This window comes from Marmota monax, unplaced genomic scaffold (assembly GCF_021218885.2).
Source record: "Marmota monax isolate L192 unplaced genomic scaffold, Marmota_monax_Labrador192_F-V1.1 WCK01_AAM20220418_F8-fsc00090, whole genome shotgun sequence".
Classification (NCBI taxonomy): Eukaryota; Metazoa; Chordata; class Mammalia; order Rodentia; family Sciuridae; genus Marmota; species Marmota monax.
In genome coordinates this window covers 6404450-6426449 of record NW_026695219.1, presented here as the reverse complement: position 1 = coordinate 6426449, position 22000 = coordinate 6404450, and the positions used below count along the sequence as shown (strand labels likewise).

Here is a 22000-nt window from a genome sequence, read left to right as displayed (position 1 = left end):
CTCAACCTAAGTGGCTAGAGTAAATGTGTTCACTGTCTCAAGGAGAGGATAACTCAGAAGAATACACATACCAGGATGTGTGTCAAGGAACACTTAGTGATTAAAAGGGAAGTGTGAAGGTGTGGTTCAGGCACTTGTGCTATCCATGCCTACACCTGTGCAGACATCCATTGTCTGGTTTTAGGTTGTGGATTTGGGAAAGTCATTAGATCCTATCAGGTTGTAGAGCTGTGTGTGCCAGTTCTGTGCCTCCCTTACTCACCCTTCCAGTACACAGAATGAAACCCAGGACCTTGTGCATACTAGGCAAGTACTATATCACTGAGCTACAAACCCAGCCCTCTAGATTGCTCTTTTGCAAGCAGTTCTGGACTTATCTGGGCTATGGAGCAGCTCTGTAAGGCCATCTTACAGACAAAGTTATCTAACTTTTCCTCTAACCTCTAAAATTAAATTCCTTTGAGTAGATTATACCAGCTATTGGCAGCCCTCATATTACTTTAGTTTGTCCCTCAAGTTCATATTCAAGTCCTTTGCTCAGCTTGTTATGTTGGCAACGGTAAGGCAGGGATGGGTAGTTTGTGTTAAAAGCTGCCCAGGTGAGTCTAATGTGCACCCATTGCCCTTGATCACATGCCAACAAGTCTCTCATCCTACAGCCAGGTTTGTTTTTGTTTTTTTCCCCCATAAAAATCCAAATCATCTTACCACTTGTCTTCATTTATGGATTTGTACTGTTTATATACTAAAATCCAGGAACATTAGGCAAAGCAAACAATATTATTCACCAAATGGCCTTTGGTTCACCTTTACACATTCATTTCCTAATAACTTCACAAAACTAGTTACCTATCCTAAGTTAATATTATGGGCACTGTATATAGACAAAGAACCCAAATATTAAATACAATTTATCTTCAGTAAGTTTGTAAGTCTGGAGAGACAAAAACATAAGCTTAAAAACATAAGAACTCTTGGAATGGGGTGAGCAAAGGACAGACAGCCTAAAATGAGCTCTCAGTGGAAGACTGGAAACTACTACAAAATGCACTCAGTATTTTTTAGAAAGAATAGATTTCTCAGAAAATGAGTGCTGGGGATGTAGCTCTGTGGTAGAACACTTGACTAGCATGTACAATGCCCTAAGGTTCAATATCCAGCACCACCAAAAAGAAAAACAAAACAGAAGACTGCTATGGGCTAGGAGCTGGCCAGTATTGCATCCGTGCCTTTATATTAACCAAAAGCTTACTTGAATTATAGCACTTGAAGCCTGGCTTCTGGACTGGTTTCATTACTGCATTATACAGTGGCACCTCTATACCATGTTTCTAATTCTTTCAAAGACAAAAATAAGGATTTCCCATGCTACTTGAGACACTACTACAGTACCTAATCTTCTCCCTTCACAGCCACTTGAATAGCATCCACACAAGTCCTGTCTTTCTCACCTTCCCCCAGGCAAAGAACAGATTTAGAATTTCTTGCCTTGCTATATATAGATGAAATAGATGAAGTTTCTGTCACCCTCTCTATTTAGAGCATATAGAACACTGAATTCTATTGCTACAGTTGACTATAGTGAAGATGGGTGCTTAGTGTACAAGGTGGTATAGATACTAATCTCTAAATTCCTTCTCCCCTCCTCTTTCATAAATATGGGGGAAATTTTTTTAAACTCCTGGACTTTCTTATGCCACTTTGTACAAATGTATCTAATAGCCATAGCTTGTGATTTCTGTATAAAGCCTACAGAAGACATTCTTCATCTATCCATGCTTGACAGGAATAGTAAAATAGTGATGGCAACTCTCTGAAAGGGCCCTCCATTAACTAACTTCAGCCAGAGTTCACCAACATGTTCCTTGGGTGCCTGTAGAGCAAATTCAAGAATGCAATTATGTGAGGATTATGATCACTGCTATAACAAACTCCAGCCTCCAGTGGCTTAACACAAGAGTCATAGAAGTGGCTTATATTAAATCCAAAATGGATTTTCTTGATCAGTGGGTGGCTTTCCTCCAAATAAATCATCAGAGGATGAGCTCCTTTCATCTTGTGGTTCCACTGTTTTCAGCATAAGGTTTCTAGAGTCACTCTGCTGTATGTATCAAGCTCTAAGGGGAAAAGTCTGAAGGATCGCACATGGGAGGTTTCCATGTAACAGGCCTAGAAGTGGCACACATCACACCTCTACCCACATTCCACTGGCAAAAACTCAGTTATATGGTCTAGCTCAATCATGATCTCCAATCCCCCTCTATCTGGAAGGAAGTCTGGGAATTACAGTGTACCTATAGACCTACAGACCACCCAGTCTCTACACAACAAGCACCATGACATAAGTCATTAGCACTGCCAGGGAGGGGGTTATAAAAAACCAATAAGTTTGCCAAAGTTCCAACTGCTGGCTTAGAAACTGTGTTGAAATGGCATAGTATTAGGCATAGGCTACCCTAGCAGGATTTGAAAGTATGCGTCAAATAGGCACTATGGTCCCTGCCAAATCCACAGTACCTTTCTAATAGTTTTTTGATGTATAGATTGTTACGTTCTATACAGTTAGATCTGGCTCCCTAGGGTAGGGTTAGGTGTTACTTAACCAAAATATGTCATCTCTCAACAAGAAGGACCTATGAAGCTGTCTATCACAAGAGTTCTGCTCAACAGAGGTACTCTCTACTGAAGATTAACAAATGATTACAACAGACTTTTCTTACTTCCTTCTTGGGAATTTTAAAGCAGGACATACAGAGAGAGATACAGATGGAAGGGAGATGAAGGAGGAATAACACACGGAGAAAGAAGTCAGTAAGCAGAATCATAAGGCATCAGAAGCCCTGAGGAAGCAGAAACAAAGGGCTAAGAGACACAGTGGAGTGTAAATCAGTCAGTAGCAAAGTAGAAGAATTTGGGAGACAGGGAAAAGAGGCAGAGTAGAGTCATCAGCATGTTAAGCAACTACAGTTGATGTGGAGTTACCAGTGACTTGAAACACTAGAACACCTATATTCCCTTCATGGCAAGTGTCATTTCAGTGTATAAGAACTTGAGTATCACTACATTGAGTTTTTCACTTTTTATCATCCATATAAGAAATAATTACTCTTTGTATTGCTTATTTTCCAAGTAGATCCTTAGAATAAATATGCACTAATATAAGGATTATTTGGTCCCATGCAACCTGAAAGAGCAAGACCGACAAAATGATGAAAGAGAGCCAGGTTTCCAAACATGCCTTAGGCCATCTGAGTACGCATAATGAATTGCCGCAGTCTGGCTGGGCACAATCAGGAGCCACTTGTCAAAAGAAACTAACTTTATTTTTAGAACCACACACGCCAAACAAAACAGCCTCTCAGGAAAAACCCTCAGAGCCTCAACTGCCACCACCGGCTTTCCACAAGCCTCTCTCTCCCCCACAAGCTTCTCTCCATCTCCCACAATCCTCCTGCTCTTGAGGCCGATTGGCTGGGTCACGTGGGCGGAGCCAAAAAAGTCCCCCAATGAGCAGCTCCGTGGTCTGAAAGGGCAGGGAAACAGCCCAATGAGCATCACCGCAGAGGAGCCAATCAGCTAGATGTTGCTGGGGCCGCTGTGAGCCAATCATCAGCCGGCAGCTGGAAGTTTGCTGGCAGCTGGAAGTTTGCTGGGGCCCCTTCGGCTGTGGCTCTCAACAATGAATTTTTGCTTTATGTCCTCTCTACCTTTAAAAGCTAATGAAGATCCTACCATAATCTGTTCTCTGTTCTGCATTTGCTTCAAATCTTCCACACTTAATAGGGCTTATAGTTACAAGTGGATCTAATATTATATTTCCTATGTTAAGGAGAATAGCTTGAGGCTATAGGAAGTAGGGACGGGGAAGCCACAGAGGGTACACACCCAAAGGCCACCGGAATTATATACCCAGAGGCCCCAGGAAGTACACTCCCTGAGACCACCAATCCTCAGCCTCTGGCTCCCATTTTTATAGCCATACAACAAACTGTGCTTGATCTAGACAATGAGTACAACAGACAGTTACCTATAACTCAGAATCAACAAAGGCTGGCCTACAAAGATATCAAATACAGAAACTGTTTTTTTTTTTTTTTTTTTTTTTTTTTTGTTTTGCATATTTTTTTTTTTTTTAATTGTTGGTTGTTCAAAACATTACATAGTTCTTGATATATCATCTTTCACACTTTGCTTCAAGTGAGTTATGAACTCCCATTTTTAGCCCATATACAGATTGCAGAATCACATCAATTACACATCCATTGATTTACATATTGCCATACTTGTGACTGTCATGTTCTGCTACCTTTCCTATCCTCTACTATCCCCCCTCCCCTCCCCTCCCCACCCTTCTTCTCTCTCTACCCCCCCTATTGACCTTCATTTCTCCCCCTTGTATTATTTTTCCCTTTCCCCTCATTTCCTCTTGTATGTTCTTTTGTATAACCCTGAGGGTCTCCTTCCATTTCCATGCAATTTCCCTTTTCTCTCCCTTTCCCTCCCACCTCTCATCTCTGTTTAATGTTAATCTTCTTCTCATGCTCTTCGTCCCTACTCTGTTCTTAGTTACTCTCCTTATATCAAAGGAGACATTTGGCATTTGCTTTTTAGGGATTGGCTAGCTTCACTTAGCATAATCTGCTCTAGTGCCATCCATTTCCCTGTAAATTCTATGATTTTGTCATTTTTTAATGCAGAGTAATACTCCATTGTGTATAAATGCCACATTTTTTTAATCCATTCGTCTATTGAAGGGCATCTGGGTTGGTTCCAAAGTCTTGCTATTGTGAATTGAGCTGCTATGAACATCGATGTAGCAGTGTCCCTGTAGCATGCTCTTTTTAGGTCTTTAGGGAATAGACCAAGAAGGGGAATAGCTGGGTCAAATGGTGGCTCCATTCCCAGCTTTCCAAGAAATCTCCATACTGCTTTCCAAATTGGCTGCACCAATTTGCAGTCCCACCAGCAATGTACAAGTGTACCCTTTTCCCCACATCCTCGCCAGCACTTGTTGTTGTTTGACTTCATGATGGCTGCCAATCTTACTGGAGTGAGATGGTATCTTAGGGTGGTTTTGATTTGCATTTCTCTGACTGCTAGAGATGGTGAGCATTTTTTCATGTACTTGTTGATTGATTGTATGTCCTCCTCTGAGAAGTGTCTGTTCAGGTCCTTGGCCCATTTGTTGATTGGGTTGTTAGTTATCTTATTGTCTAATTTTTGGAGTTCTTTGTATACTCTGGATATTAGGGCTCTGTCTGAAGTGTGAGGAGTAAAGATTTGTTCCCAGGATGTAGGCTCTCTATTTACCTCTCTTATTGTTTCTTTAGCTGAGAAAAAACTTTTTAGTTTGAGTAAGTCCCATTTGTTGATTCTAGTTATTAACTTTTGTGCTATGGGTGTCCTATTGAGGAATTTGGAGCCCGACCCCACCGACTGTAGATCGTAGCCAACTTTTTCTTCTATCAGACGGCGTGTCTCTGATTTGATAAATTAAAGGCATAAAAATAGGAAAAGAAGAACTTAAATTATCACTATTTGCAGATGATATGATTCTATACCTAGCAGACCCAAAAGGCTCTACAAAGAAACTATTAGAGCTAATAAATGAATTCAGCAAAGTGGCAGGATATAAAATCAACACGCATAAATCTAAGGCATTCCTGTATATCAGCGACAAATCCTCTGAAATGGAAATGAGGACAACCACTCCATTCACAATATCTTCAAAAAAAATAAAATACTTGGGAATCAACCTAACAAAAGAGGTGAAAGACTTATACAATGAAAACTACAGAACCCTAAAGAGAGAAATAGAAGAAGATCTTAGAAGATGGAAAAATATACCCTGTTCATGGATAGGCAGAACTAACATCATCAAAATGGCGATATTACCAAAAGTTCTCTATAGGTTTAATGCAATGCCAATCAAAATCCCAAAGGCATTTCTTGTAGAAATAGAGAAAGCAATCATGAAATTCATATGGAAAAATAAAAGACCTAGAATAGCAAAAACAATGCTAAGCAGGAAGTGTGAATCAGGCGGTATAGCGATACCAGACTTCAAACTATACTACAGAGCAATAGTAACAAAAACAGCATGGTACTGGTACCAAAACAGGCGGGTGGACCAATGGTACAGAATAGAGGACACAGAAACCAATCCACAAAACTACAACTATCTTATATTTGATAAAGGGGCTAAAAGCATGCAATGGAGGAAGGATAGCATCTTCAACAAATGGTGCTGGGAAAACTGGAAATCCATATGCAACAAATTGAAACTGAATCCCTTTCTCTCGCCATGCACAAAAGTTAATTCAAAATGGATCAAGGAGCTTGATATCAGAAACTGTTTTCTTATCAAAAAAAGTCAATTAAGTGTACTGAACAGGACCAACTGAGTCCAAGTGTTATTTTTCTGCCACAACACCAATCTGTTAATCAACTCCAGTCTAAAAAGCCTGGAACATAGCTTACTGGGGTGTCTGAGACTCCATGCCCTTTGTCTGTTTGTTTTGGTACCACAGGTTAAACCCAGGAGCACTCAACCACTGAGCCACATCCCCAGCCCTTTTTATATTTATTTTTTATTTTGAGACATGGTCTTACTAAGTTGCTTAGGGCTTCACTAAGTTTCTGATGCTGGCTTTGAACTTGCAATTCTCCTCCTTCAGCCTCCTGAGCTGCTGGGATTTCAGGTGTGCATCACCATGCCTGGCTCTCATACCCTTTGTAATGCCCTTTAATACACTAAAACTTAGGTCACTTATGTACTTACCCTAAGTTTGAACTGTACAGCAACAACCATCCCAGACCTCTAAATGTTACCAAGAAGCTGTAAAAATAAGCTTCACCAGAGGTTATCTCCACTCCAAGTAAACAGTTGCATAAGAAAGTATGCTACCATCTGAATAACCAAAAAAAAAAAGTATATAAAAAATATATATATATATATTTCCTTATAAATGCATAAAACATTTCTAAAGTGATCCTTGGAAATTATTACTTTAGTTTCTGGTTCTTTGAGGAGAAACTGAGTAGCTGGTGAAGAGAGGTTAGAAGAACTTTTTTTTGTACTTAGTTAAATTTTTAACCATGTGAACATGTATTAAAAATATTTTTTAAAATATAATCCCCTTTCCTGATTACTCCCTTCATAGCATGTGACTGTTTTAAGTTCTAGTATGCTCTTAAATCTTATTCATCTTTAATAAACCCTTCTTCCTATCTCAGTCAGAATGAGTTTATTATTAGGCCCAACCATCATCTTATTTTCAGAACTTAACTGTGTGTGTGGCTGGGGCTGGGGCTCAGCAGTAGTGCACTTGCCTGGCATGTGTGAGGCACTAGGTTCAATTCTCAGCACCACATATAAACAAATAAAATAAAGTTCTACCAAGAACTAAAAAAAATTAAAAAAAAAAAAAGAACTTAACTGTGAAGATATAACCTATCTCTCAACAAGAAAAAAAAATCTTCTTTTCAAAGAAAGAAATTGGGCTTATAGAGGCTTGGGAGGCTAAGGCAGGAGGGTCACAAGATTAACGCCAGCCTCAAAAGTTAGTGAGGACCTACACAAGACCCTGTCTCAAAACAAAAAATAAAAAAGAGCTGGGTTTTGGCTCAGTGGTTAAGCACCCCTGAGTTCCATCCCCAGAACAAAAAAAAAAAAAAAGAAGCACCCACAAAAAAACATTAAATTGATTGGTTTTACAGAATATATATTTTTTAGCAGTCAGTAAAGGGATAAGGGTTTGACCACTTCCACATTAATAATTCCACATTAATAATTTTAGCTCTACCACAACTATAGCAGTGAATAGGTGGGATGATCAGAAAATAAGATATAGCCAGAGAGGGCAATACCCCAAGCCCCCCAAAAGGCGTCTCCAAGTCGATGGAAAGTGCAGATTGCTCCATAGAAAGGACTGTTTTGTAGACACATTCCAAACAGTCCAACAATGGGGCGGGCACAGACTTGAGTGGAAGCTGCAGATAATTTCAAACTCAAAGACTAAAAGTAAAAGGCAAGTCTCAGGTGACCAATGAACAAGTCACCTTCCAGACACCTAATTATCATAAAAGTTAGGCAACACTCCAAGAGTGTCCAACCAATAGGCTTAGCATTTTTGATACCTCGTTAGCATAAATATTGGTCAATGCCCCTATCCAACAGCTATATAAGCCCCTAGATTAGTAGACTTAGGTGGCAATCCTCTCACTAGTAAGAGCTGTGTTTCTTTTCTTCCCGTCTGAATAAATCTTACTCCTTTGCACTCACCCTCCCTTGTCTGTGAGCTCACTCTTGGATCTCAAGAGACAAGAAGCCAAGGGGAATCACTGGTGGTCTTTAGCTGCCGCCAAACACTAGCAGGCACTGCCAGTGGTGGAGCTAAAAGAGCTGTAACAAACCGGTCCGGTCCTGCCTACTGCAAAGTAACAGCAGAAGATCCAGTTTCAGCAGCATGACATTACAAACAACCCAAATTTCCAAAATCAGGAGGTATGTTAAAGTATGTTAAGTATAGTTGAGTCACACATTGGAAAACCTCACAACCATTAAAAATGGTATCAATTTATAAAAGGTCACTCCCATACAAAATATTCAGGCACAAAGCAAACATTTTAAACATGAAAGAAGTCAAGAGAAAACATCCATGAGCTCTTTCTGGGGGGCCAAATTGACAAGAGACAACAGGAATAAATCAAAGAATATAAGAACAGAAAACAAAATAAACAAAAAGAACAGGAAGGGCTGGGGCTGTAGCTCAGTGGTAAAGCACTTGCCTTGCATACATGAGGCATTGGGTTCAATCCTCAGCACCACATAAAAATAAGTAAAATAAAGGTCTATCAACAACTAAAATATATATATTTTTAAAAAAAGAACAGGAAAATAGTAAGTACCTGTACTTCCATTAAAATATGCAAAAATACACTAAAAGATTATGTGAAACTAAACAAAGCATGAATATTCTACCTTGTAAGTGTAAAAATAACAACATATCTAAGATAAGGGTGGGTGGAAGAAATTGTGAAAGTACTAATTTCCTTATCCTTCAGAGCAAAATACTGACACTTTTTTTTTTTTTTGGTATGGGGGATTGAACTCAGGGGCACTTGACCACGGAGTTACGTCCCCAACCCTATTTTTGTATTTTATTTAGAGACAGGGTCTCACTGAGTTGATTAGCACCTCACTTTTGCTGAGGCTGGCTTTGAACTTGTGATCCTCCTACCTCAGCCTCCTGAGCTGCTGGGATTATAGGTGTGTGCCACTGAGCCCAGCTTAACTGACACATTTTATATCTGAAACATAATTTTAAAAACACAAAGACTACAGCTTCTTAATGTTTTTCACAATATTTTTGACCTTTAACAAATAATGTCTCCTACTATAAACATTGAGATTATACAATTTCTTCAATATAAATTAATTTTTCTTTTGTTAATTCAAGTAAATACTTTTTTACTTTTAGAAAGCTTGACTATTGTGATCTTATTTTTATATGAATACTATCTTCATTCATTACTGGGCACCTACTACATGCCAAAAACAGTTCTAGGTGCTGAGATACAGCACTGAACAAAAGAGAAAATCCTGCCTTCATGGAAATTATATTCTAGACTTTTTTCTTCCATAATTTCTTTCTTTCCCCCTTCTTTCCTTCTTCTTCTTTCCTTAATTATTAACTCCCTACCCTTCCATCCATTTATCCTATTACACAGGTCTGTAACAACAGCTATCTAATGACAATTATTATTTCAAGAAGTAAGATTTGTGATGATTTTTAAACCTTCTTTAAGAGGCTCTTTTCTTTAATTACAGTTCATCAAAAGGGCTTTATAATAAGCTATCCAAATTTTTACAAAACAAATGCAAAGTGAACTAGTGAAGAGACAAGAGTAATTGTGAAATATTTCCGAGAAATTACAGGAAAAAATTTGACAGGCATATATCCAATACCAAGATTTAACAGATATTAAAATTTTACCACATACTTGTTCAGATATTTTCCCCTGATAACAAAACACTACAGAAACAGTTGGAGTCCCATTCCGCATCCCTTTTCCCTCCATCTTCAAAGGCAACCACCATTTTGAGAACACAATGTTTATAATTTCCTCGGATGTCTTTATATCATAAACAATATATACAATTATTTTGTGTGTTTAAAATTTACAGATATGGTACCATAGTGTTTGATTTCTTTTGTAATTTTTTTAAAAATATACTATTTCTTATGTTGATTTTTTAAAACATTTTTTAGTTGTTATGGACCTTTATTTTATTTATTTGTATGTGGTGCTGAGAATCAAACCTAGGGCCTCATGTATACTAGGCAAACACTCTACTACTGAGCCACAACCCCAGCCCCTTTTGTAACTTTTTTAACTTAGAGTTGTTATGAGATTTATCCAAGTTACACAATATAGTCTAATTCAGTATTCAATTCATTCATATTCATTCATATGTGTGTACTGTCACTGTATGAATAAACCTTAATCTATTGACAACTTAATTTTTTTTTTAAAAAGGAGGCTTACCATATTAGCAAGAGGATACTTGGGGTTGCAAGAATGCAAAACTTTGGTCAAAAGAGTAAGAAAATATTAGGGGAAAAAATCTCCTATACATAGCACAGGTATAAAGTAAACAAAATATTTTGGAATACTAAAAGAACAGCCACTTTGCAAAGGCACTGAAGCATAGATATGGGACAGATGGATATGGCTGGGAATAGGAAAAAGATGAACACTTCTTTTCCAAAATTGGACCCTGTATCATTTTAGTGCACCAAATCCTTGAGTATCAATTTGTTCTGAAATTGACTAGAATGGAATGTTAAAAAAAAATGCAAGTTGATAATAACCTTATAACACTTTCCAAAATTCATCTGTATTTTTTGATACTCTTAATACTCTTGAGGCTTAAGCAATATTGCTTAAGCCTCAATATTTATTTCATTTCTTTAATGAAATAAAAAGAAGATACAATATAGAAAATCAATAATAGAGCTAGCTACTAACACTGACTTCTAGTATAAATTGTCACAAATGAAAAAGAAAGAATTTTATTTAGAGACAGGGTTTCACTGAGTTGCTTAGTGCCTCACAGTTGCTGAGGCTGGCTGTGAATTTGTGATCCTCCTGCCTCAGCCTCCCGAGCTGCTGGGATTACAGGCATGTGCCACCACACCCAACTATAAAGCACTAATTTTTAAAAAACTACCACTCTCAGGGCTAGGGATGTAGAACCTAGCATGTGGGAGCCCTAGGTTCAATCCCCAAAGAAAGAAAATAATCAAAAAACAAATCCCAGAATCTCAGAAGGCTCAGTTTTTCAAAAGCTACTCTAAAACACTTTTGAGTTTGTTTTTTAAAATTAAATTCATACTCAAAAGGTGTGTGTTCTATTTTTTAAATTTCTGCAAACCAGAAAACAAAAATAGAGTGAAAGTATAGATAATATATATCACAAATAACTTAAATACATAAAAAGGTAAATAATTCAACGGGAAAATGAGCAAAGATCATAAACTACTTGTTAAGACAAAAAAAAATTAGAGATATAAAAGAGGTACATACTGGGCACCATGACACATGCCTGTAATCAAGAGGCTCAGTCGACCCTGAGGCAAGAGATCATGAGTTCAAAGCCAGCCTCAGCAACTTCGAAGTGCTAAGCAACTCAGTAAGACCCTGTCTCCAAATAAAATACAAAAAATAGGGCTGGGGATGTGACTCGTGGTCAAGTGCCCCTGAGTTCAACCCCCTATATAACCCCCCAAAAAATAGAGGTTCATAGTTCAAAAAATGAAAATTAACACTGTTTCTATTTTTTTAATAGTAAAATTGGCAAAAATCCCAAAGTTTAGTAATTAAACTTTGCTTAAGAGGGAGAGGAGAAAACAGGGAACCTCATATGAGAGACTAGAGTATCAAGATAGCAACATGTACCAAATACATATGCACTTTGACATACTTCCAAAAATTTATCCTAGAGAAAAATTCTCACTATTGTAAAATGACATGCATACCAAGTTAGTATCCAAAAAATCAAAGAGAACTATCACATTACCCCACAGTTCCACTTCTGTGTATACTTTCAAAAGAACTAAAAGCAGGGGCCCAAACAGTCTCTGCAACATGTATTATTATAGAGGGCCTAAAAACAACTTAAATATCTATCCATTAATAGAAGATTACTTCAATATATTATAACTCATCATATAATGACATGAAAAAGATCCTTATATACTAAAAGAATAATCACCAAGATAAACTGATAAGAGAAAAAATCAGGGTGCAGAATGACTTACTTTGTGCTAAAAATACACACACATCCTACAAATCAACAATAAAAAAAAACAATCAGCCTGATTAAAAAATGGAAAAAAAAAAAAAAGGACTGGAATTGACATTCCTCCAAAGAATATACAAATGAGCATGAAAGGATGTTCTACATCACTAATAATTAGGGAAATGCAGATCAAAGCCCCACTGAGATATTGCTTTGCACCCCAAATAAGACCACCACACACAAAAAATAAATAAATAAATAAAACCACAAAACAAATATTGGCAAGGATGTAGAGAAATTAGAATCTTTGTGCATTGCTGAGGGATGTAAAATAGTGCAGCCACTATGGAAAACTGTGTGGAATTACTCCAAAAAATCAAACAGAACTATCACATAACCCCACAGTTTTACTTCTGTGTATACTTTCAAAAGAACTAAAAGCAGGGGCCCAAACAGATATTTGTACACCAATATTTGTAGCAGCATTATTCATTCACAATAGTCAAAAAGTAAAATTTACACAAATGCCAGTCAACAGATGGACAGATAAGCAAAATGTGGCAAGGGTAAGTGAAAAGAGACACACACAGAAAGACAAAAGACTGCTATTTCACTTATACTAGGCACCTAGAGTAGTCAAACTCATGGAGGCAAAAAAGAATGATGGTTGCTAGGAGTAGGAGAGGGGAGATGAGCAGTTATTAAATGAGTAACAGAGTTTCAGTTTGGGAAGATGTGAAAGTACTAGAGATGGACAGCAGTGATAGTCGTACAAATAATGTAATATTAATGCCACTGACCTGTATACTTAAAAATGGCTAAAATAGTAATTTTATGTTATAAATATTTTATCACAATAACACACACACACACACACACACACACGAACTATCTCTAGAAGAATTAGAGTAACTTATAACAAAGTTTGCCATTAGAAAGGAGAACTGGATAGTCAGGAATTAGAGGTGAAGAAATTCACTTGTCACGATAGATTCTTTGTACCTTTAGAATTTTCTTTCATGTACCACCTATCATCTATGAAAACTTCAATTTTCCATTATTTTTACCAATTGATTTCTAAATACAGAGAAGGAAAATACACATAAGTAAAAGTGTATTGTGGTCTATATTTTGTATAAGGCAAAATCAAAACAACACTTATTAGTGATAGTAAAAATCTACCAATGTTTTTCAAGCAGCTAGGTTTAAAAAATTCTTTAATGAAGAAAATGGAAAGGAAAATGAAATGCTTTAAAACTTAACAGATCAGCACAAAATACATAAAAATAAGTAAAAATTTCTTATGAGGGTTTTATGAAGTACAAAAGACACTGCTCACCAAGATTAAATAGGGGGAAAAAACTTTTTAATTATTTACTTAAAGATTAAAAGAGTGCAGGAGGCATAGTGGCACAGGCCTGTAATTCCAGCAACCAAAGAGGCTAAGGCAAGAGGATCAAATTCAAGGCAACTTAGCAACACCCTGTCTCTAAAATAAAAGATAAAAAGGTCTAGGGATGAAGCTCAGTGGCAGACTGCCCTGGACCCAGTCGCCAGTACTGAAAAGAGAGAGAGAGAGAAAGAGAGAGAGAGAGAGAGAGAGAATATAATGTGGAATTATTATTATAATAGCTTGTAATAGCTAATATTGTTCTAAGCTTTAAATCCCATGCAAATTTGTTTCAAGCTAACATTGTTCTAAGAGCTTTAAAAAATGTCCACTGACAATTGCGGTCCTCACACACTATTTGGTCTATTTGATCTCAGAACTTCTTTTATACCTTTAAAAACTACTAAGGTTTTCAAAGAGCTTTGATTTATGGGAGTTTTATGGATCTCTCTTTACTATGCTAGAAATTAAACCTTAAATTTAAAAAATATGTTTTTCTTAATTGTTTAGAAATAATAAATAAGCCCATCATATGCTTATGTAAGTACATAATTTCTATGAAAAGAAATTACTGTCCATAGGAAAAAATTTTAATTAGAAGACTGGTATTATTTTATATGTTTGCAAATCTATTAATGCTTATCATAAAAGAAGACAGTTGGAGACTCATATCTAGTTCTGTTCAATCTATTATAGTATCACACCTCAAGTAGACTTTGAAAAACTCCAATATACACTTGTGAAAAAAAACCAAGAATGAAAATAGCTTAGACTGCTCAAGCTTTATTATGAAAATAGTTTTGACTTCACAGTTTCCTAAAAGGGCCTTAAGGACATATGAGGGTCTCCAAATCACACTTTGAGAACCACTTACACTGCCAATCTTATGAGGCAAATGTAAAAGCAGAGGCATAAAGAAAATAAATAAATTACTACTAGTCACAGAGCTCTGCCTGGAACCCTGGGAGTCTGATTCCAGACCTCAGGGCCACCTTTCCCAGGTCTGAGGAAAGCACACAGACCAATCTGTATGGCTTTTAGATAGTGGTGAACAACCTACTTTGTTCTATTTAATGTGATAAAATTTCAAATTAAATCTTTCAATTTTTGCACAGCAGAGATAAGGAGAAAGGAGAGAAGCTGCCCTGTAGGAAAAATAGTACTATAGCTTCTCCTGAGGAATAAAGCACAAGGGAGGGACAGCTGGACACCTCTGAACAACTCTCAAAAATCATCTCTCTTTTCCTAACCAATCCAAGCCATTTGTATCTTCCCAACACTCTCACTCCATTCCAAAGATACTTCTTTATACAACCCGATCTTTACACAGAAATTGCCTTCAATCCTTAACTAAAAGGTTTAAAAAGAATAAGAGTCTAGTTTTATAAGCTATTAAAACATTTTATAAATTGACAGCAGTTAATATAGTACTAAACTAGTATTAAGATTGAAAGTAAAGCAATATATCAAAATACAGATCTAATTCAATTCAATTACACAAAATGTAACATGTTGTAAAGTAGGTCTAACAATCCAAAAAGGAAATAAACTGTTTAGTAAGTGAAAAAAAGAAGTCGACTTAGACCTTCACTTTTAATCATATGCTAAAATAAATTCCAGACAGATTAACTGCTTTTACAAATGCAGTCTCAATTGAGTCTGGGAAAGGCAGGAGCCAACCCAGCTCATAATCGAATTTCCAGAGCCTCCCCTGGGGCTGGTGTACAGTCAGCTTGGAAAATGCTACCCTGAACAAAAGAAATTAATTTGACTTCCAGCCTTGCTGCTAACCTATTGTGAGATCTTGGGCAAGTCATTTTGTTTCTGTCCTTAATTTTCAATTTTGAAAGAGAGGATGATAATGATACCAGCAGCATAAGAACATTTGTTATAAACTTTGAAGTGCCTTACAGATTATCATAAGGAAAGAAGATTAGAGAGCTGCATTCATTCATGTTGCTACTCCTCAAATGTTCTTAGCATTGATACTTTAATGCTAAAAACAATGCCAATTTTTTTCCTAACCATCTTTAATAAAGTGGACCACTTAAGTTGTCTGAACATACACTTTCCCTCAGGGCCTCAGTAAAGTTATTTTAATTTGGAATGGGAAAAAGATGTAGCCTATAAACATGTTTATTTTTCCTGAACTGGCCCTTTTGCCAAAAAAGGCCTGGCTGGCATCACTGATGTAAGGAAGGTTGTCTTGCTTCTTCAGAAAGCCCAAGGGTAGGCCCACAAAGTACTTGAAGGAGAGGGTTGGGACAGTGGGCATAATAAGCACAGCAAAAGACTTGGAAGGAAGAAAGCTCTGATTGACACCAAGGAAACTATGTACTTTCTCTCTGTCTCCAAAGACTGGAGATGACAATATTTACCACACAAATAACATTAAAATGAAGAAATGTACATGAAGCCCCATCCTCCCAACTAGCAAGCCATTTAGTTAATGCTTTTCTTCTCTCTTTCCCCTTGCTCATAAAGCTATATTCTCCCGGACTTCTCTAACAATACCTGTGTCCCCTCAGGAGAGCCCTTTGGCTTCAACCAGAGGTCTGCAGTCAAGGCACTTTCCATTCATATAATTTAGTGGTGTGAATTGCTGGCAGGATTAACAAGCTCTGTACCCCATCCAAAACTTTACCACCATCACTATCCCCTCACCCACTCATTTTCCTGCTAAAACATTCATAGAGTGTCATTCCCATAGAATGCAATGTGACCAGAGCCACTTGGAGCTACGCTGCAGTCCATTTACCACATTTCCATGGCAATGACTAAGCCAAAGCTTGCGCAAGGCCTAATATAGTTAAGGTGTAGACAAGACAAATTGAACCCCATTCTCCACTCTATCCATAAACAGAGCTGTGGCATAAAACAATACTTTATAAAGTGTTACTATAGGGCTGACTGCTTTGCTGACTTCTATACCAGGTACAAAGTCTTGAGGTTGTGATTCCCACTAAACAATCCCCATTTTGCCTGGCTTCCTAGAACAATGGTTTCATTACCTTTCTTTGCTATATGTGGCACAAATTCTACAGTGTCTATTAAGACTTATGTATAGTGTCCTTTACCTTTTGCCTTTCTTTGTCTCCTGTACTCTACTCCAGGTCTACCATTATTCATGTCTTTCATTTTGTGTGTGTATATATGTTCTGTTTTGGTTCTTTTGGCAGTTTTACTTTGAAGTGTACCATTGTTTAGGTATTCTTTTGTGTGTGTGTGTGTGTGTGTACATATATATATATATATATTTCTTTGTGGTACTGAGGATTAGGTTTAAGCATTATTATTCATTCTTTGTGATAATCCCTTTCATGGATTGATAATACATATCTATTTTTTTAAAGCAAATTATATTCAATTACTTAACAACTACTTATTGAATACCAACTATGTGCCAAGTATTAAAGCTACAGCATTCATCTCAGAGTTTATATAATCTATAGGTTAGAATAGACAATTAGAAATATATTCTATCCACTAGACTAAAGAATAAGAAACAGAATTTACCTGAAACAATAGCTAGCAAAAACATTTTATGGCGCACAGGAAAATAAATACTTTAAACAGCATAATAAATCCAAGGTACAGTATAAAAAGAAAAGATTCCTCTTCTGTTTTATGAATTATATCAGTAAATTATAATTGGAACAACAATAAATTTTTCCAAACCTCACATCCACTGTATTATTCGACTCATGGTCAAACACTTCAAATGCTTCTTTGATTTTTTTGTGAAATTCTGCTAGTGCTAACTCTGCAAAAGAATAAGTAAATAAAATTATTTTACTTTAGTTTTGAATTCAAAACAAAAATCTCAATAACCAGACTAGAAATCTTAATAAGGAAGAACATGAAAGATTCTTTCTTGATCTTCTTTATATATCATTTAGCATGTTTAACTTCCTCTGGAGTTGTCAAAGAATAGAATAGATTATTTTTTCAAAATTCTGAAGAGAGATATAAAGGCTTTTTAATCTCAATGTTAAATGCACAGTCAATGAGTTTTCACATATGCATATACTCATGGGACTAGCACCCATATGAAATTAGTAGACTGTATTTAGATATCTTCCATCCCAAGTAGTTTATTCAGCCTGATAGGCTGAGTAAATCCAATGCAACAAATACCACTGTCTTATCAATAGTGTGTCTTGCCCACCCTGCTTTATTCTACACTTGAGGAGGGCTGAAGTTGTGGGATATAAGGCATTAAAAACCAACATATGATACTGCCTCATCATACAGTTTTCGAACAAGTTTGGGACTAAGGTTAACTTATATGAAATAGTGATGTACCTACTATGTCCTAGACACTACTCTAGTTGATAGAGAGTTACAGCCAGGAACAAAATAGGCCAAACAAACAAACAAACTTTCCTGTATAGAAAGATATTTTTATTGGGAAAGATATATAACCTTGCACATACTTAGTAAAATATATAGTAAGTCAAATGGGCTTAAAAATAGGGCAAAAATTGGGGCTGGGGTTGTGGCTCAGTAGTAGAGCACTCACCTCGCACATGTGAGGGCCTGGGTTCAATCCTCAGCACCACACAAAAACAAATAAGTAAAAATAAAGGCATTGTGTCCAACTACAACTAAAAAATAAATATTTTTTAAAATAGAGCAAAAATAACCAGAGGAGGAATGGGGGGTGAGACTGGGGTGATCTAGTGATTTGGAAAGGCCTGTCTCCGTGATAAGGTGATATTTGGGCAGACACTGACGGAGGGAAGAGAGCCAGTCTTGTGAATATCTCTAGGAAGAGATTTTTGGGAAGAGAGAAAGAAAGTGCACAATAGTAGAAAATAAAATCAGAAAGCATGGGTTTGAGGGTGGGGAATGAATTCTCTAAGAATTCTGTAGATACTTTAAGGATTTTGGCTTTTGCTCTGAATGCAGTGAGAAACTACTGAAGCAGCAAAATGACTTCATAGGCTTATATTCACTTTAGTCATAAGTTGAGAAGACATTGAACAAAGATGGAAGCAGAACTGTTAGGAAGCTATTCCAGTATTCTAGGTAAGATACTAATGGTGGTTTGGACCAGTGTGGTAGCAGTGGAGACGGTAAGGATTCTGGATATATTCTAAAGAAGAAAGTCAGTAGCATTTGCTGATAGATTTGAAATTCAGTATACAAAGAAAAAAAGAGGTGATGGCTGAACTCCAAAGTGTTCAGCTAAGTGAACCAATAACGAAAAACTTGCAATCAAACCTCAAAATTTATTAAACAATAAGTACAACAGAACGCCCAGGAAAGGAGAGAGAGATTAAAGATGAGTTTAGATAATTATTTTAATTGTAAACATAATACCACCAAACAGAAAATCAGTCATCCCTGCCTCCCATTTCAGATGGACATTTCAACAGGACAAAATAATCATTTAAGATTTAAAAAAAGGGGCTGGGATTGTGGCTCAGTGGTAGAGTGCTCGCCTAGCATGCACGAGGCACTGGGTTCGATCCACAGCACCACATAAATGTAAAATAAAGATATTGTGACCACCTAAAACTTAAGAATAAATATTTTTTTAAAAAGATTTTAAAAAATGGACAATTTTTTTTAAATCACTCCATTCTCTTCATTCTAACATAACCACTAATCATTTTGCTGTATTCTCCTCCAATCTTTTTTCATAAACATACTTTTATATACAGCACTTAATAACTACCATTTATTCATTCAACAAGTATTAACAAGTATTAATAAGCACTATATACCATGGTCTGTATCATCCGGTTTACATATATTTACAACCAGAGAAGTAAGTATACCATTCTTAGGGAAGAAAAGAAACTAAAGCTCAGAAAGGTTAAGCAACTTACCCAAGATTATACTGTTATTAAGTGCCAGAGCTAAAATGAACCCCAATCTTTCTCACTTGAATAACCCTGCTCTTCCCCCAACCCCACTCCAACACCTATGAGACTGTTAATATTCATAGTACAAAAACTGTTACCCTCATTACTTCATTCAAATGCTGTATTTTTTCAGGTTGCAATATTTTTTAAGACTGTACCACAATTTGATATAATTAATATGTCTTTATTATGAATAACCTAATGGTGGAAAACTTGCTAATTTAAAAAACTTAAAGTAAATGTTACCTCAAACTTTAAATTTACACTTCTTTGATAATAAACAAGTCTGAATAATGATCCATGTTGTTTGTTTACCACCTCTATTTTCTCTGTTATGTGTCTGCTCATGTTCTCTGCTCAACCCTACTGGTATCTTCAATTATTTCTTAACAATTTGAGCTCTTAGAAAAGTAAAGAAATTGAGTATTCACCAAACCTCAAGAAAAAGGCTGATTCTGTTCTCTCCCTCATCATCTTTGAAAAAATAACTAGATAAATTTTAAAGGATGAGAAAAAGTCTCAACATTTGTTGACTGCCCCCCCAAAAAGATAATGTACCTTAAATATGATTTTAGGGGTTAGAGTATGGCTTAGTGGTAGTCTTTGCCTAGCATGTTTGAGGGCCTGTTTGGATCCCTAGTACTACAAAAAAGTTTAAAAATTATAAAACAATCTTCATGCTGGGGGTGTAGCTCAGTAATAGAATGCTTGCTAGCATGCATGAGGTAAAAATTACTGCAAACAATTTCCAATGTCAGTTGTTTGCATTTGTTTTTCTAAAACGAAAACAGTTTCATTTCCTTTCTGATCATCAAAATCATAGATGATTACTGCAGGGGGAGAAAAAGAATGTGAGAGAATTTAGATTAAGCAAAAATCTTTAAACCTCTTCCATGCCCAACTAACCACTCTTAATGTTGATCTCTAATCTTTCATTCAAAAATAAGTTGTGAGCATTCTTCATTCTCAAAAAAAAAATCAATTACGCTATGATTTCTATTACACTATCATTTCTTGGTATTTAAGATAACTTTATCAAAATTTATTTAAATAACACCCTAAGTATAGAAGTTTAGGTTGTTTCCAGTTTTTCATTATAATCAATTATTTAGTGAACAAGCTTGCCCAATTCATCTTTGTACATTTGTCTTATCTCACCAAAATTCTGAGTGGAATATGGTAGACATTTTTGAAGGGTGTTGGGAAGATCCTTATTAATCATAGTACCTTGGAGGAAATCTCACTAGTTATAACACTGCAAAAAAGCTGATGTTTGCTTTTTAACTTTTTTTTCTTTTTGGTCCTAGGGATTGAACCTAGGACCTCATGCATACTTGCAAGCATTCTATTACTAAGCTACACCCCCAGCACAAAGATTGTTTTATAATTTTTAAACTTTTTTGCAGTACTGGAGATCCAACCCAGGCCCTCGAACATGCTAGGCAAAGACTCTACCACTAAGCTACACCCCAACCCCTAAGATAATATTACCTTTTATCACATTATCTTTTATTTTTGGGCAGTCACATATGTTGAGACTTTTTCTCATCTTTTAAAATTTAGCTAGTTATTCTTTTTTTATATTTATTTTTTAGGTGTAGATGCCTTTTTTTTTTATTTTTATGTAGTGCTAAGGATCAAACCCAGGTCCCGGCCGTGCTAGGCGAGTGCTCTACCGCTGAGCCACAATCCCAGCCCCTAGTTATTCTTTCAAAAGACAAAGAAAGTAAGAACAAAATCAGTCTTTTTCTTGAGGTCTGGTGAATACTCAATTCCATATTCTTCTACAATTAAAAAATATATTAACTCTTGAATCCATCTGAAATTTATTTTGACATGATTCAAAAGTGAAAGATTAACTTTTTCTAATTTACTAAGCACTTATTTTCCTTCTATTTTATTATGTATTGTGGTCTTTTATAATTGATTGAGACTGCTTACTATTGATTGCTTATTCTATTGATTCAATTCTGATTTGCATTCTATCACTACTGTCCTATTATAATTATTGCCACTATATTAGACCCTTTTTTGGGAATGTTTATTCTTCCAAATGAAATTTAGAAATCCAAATAAAATTTTAATATTCAAAGTAAAATACCATTGGGAGTTTTTGTTTTTGTAATCAATCTATACACCGAAAAATAAATAACATTTTAAAATATTAGTTTTCACATCTAAGAGCGATGCTTAGTTATATGTCCCTTTTTACATATTTAAATTAAATGATACACATTATAGGTTTCCCCATTTAAGTTACATACAATTCTCCAAGATTATGCCTGAGTATTTTATGGGATTTACATACTATGATTTTATCTTTTTTTAAATAAGAATGTCCATAGAGGCTTAATATAATGAAAAATTCAAAAACAGAATAAATACATTGTTATGTTGTCATATGAAAAAATATTTACAACATAATGAGTA

The 22000-nt window shown here is 36.1% G+C and overlaps 1 protein-coding gene across 2 annotated transcripts in view; it reads right to left on the bottom strand.

Moving 5' to 3' along the window:
* The window catches only part of Efcab2 (EF-hand calcium binding domain 2), a 133097-nt gene that overhangs the window by 72961 nt on the left and 38136 nt on the right, over positions 1–22000 (bottom strand). The window contains exon 2 of one of the 2 annotated variants that reach the window (XM_046432518.2): positions 17381–17460. In XM_046432518.2, coding sequence (XP_046288474.1) covers positions 17381–17460 — 80 coding nt within the window. Of the gene's footprint in view, positions 1–17375; positions 17461–22000 lie in introns of both variants that reach the window. The other variant, XM_046432517.2, reaches the window with a different exon arrangement.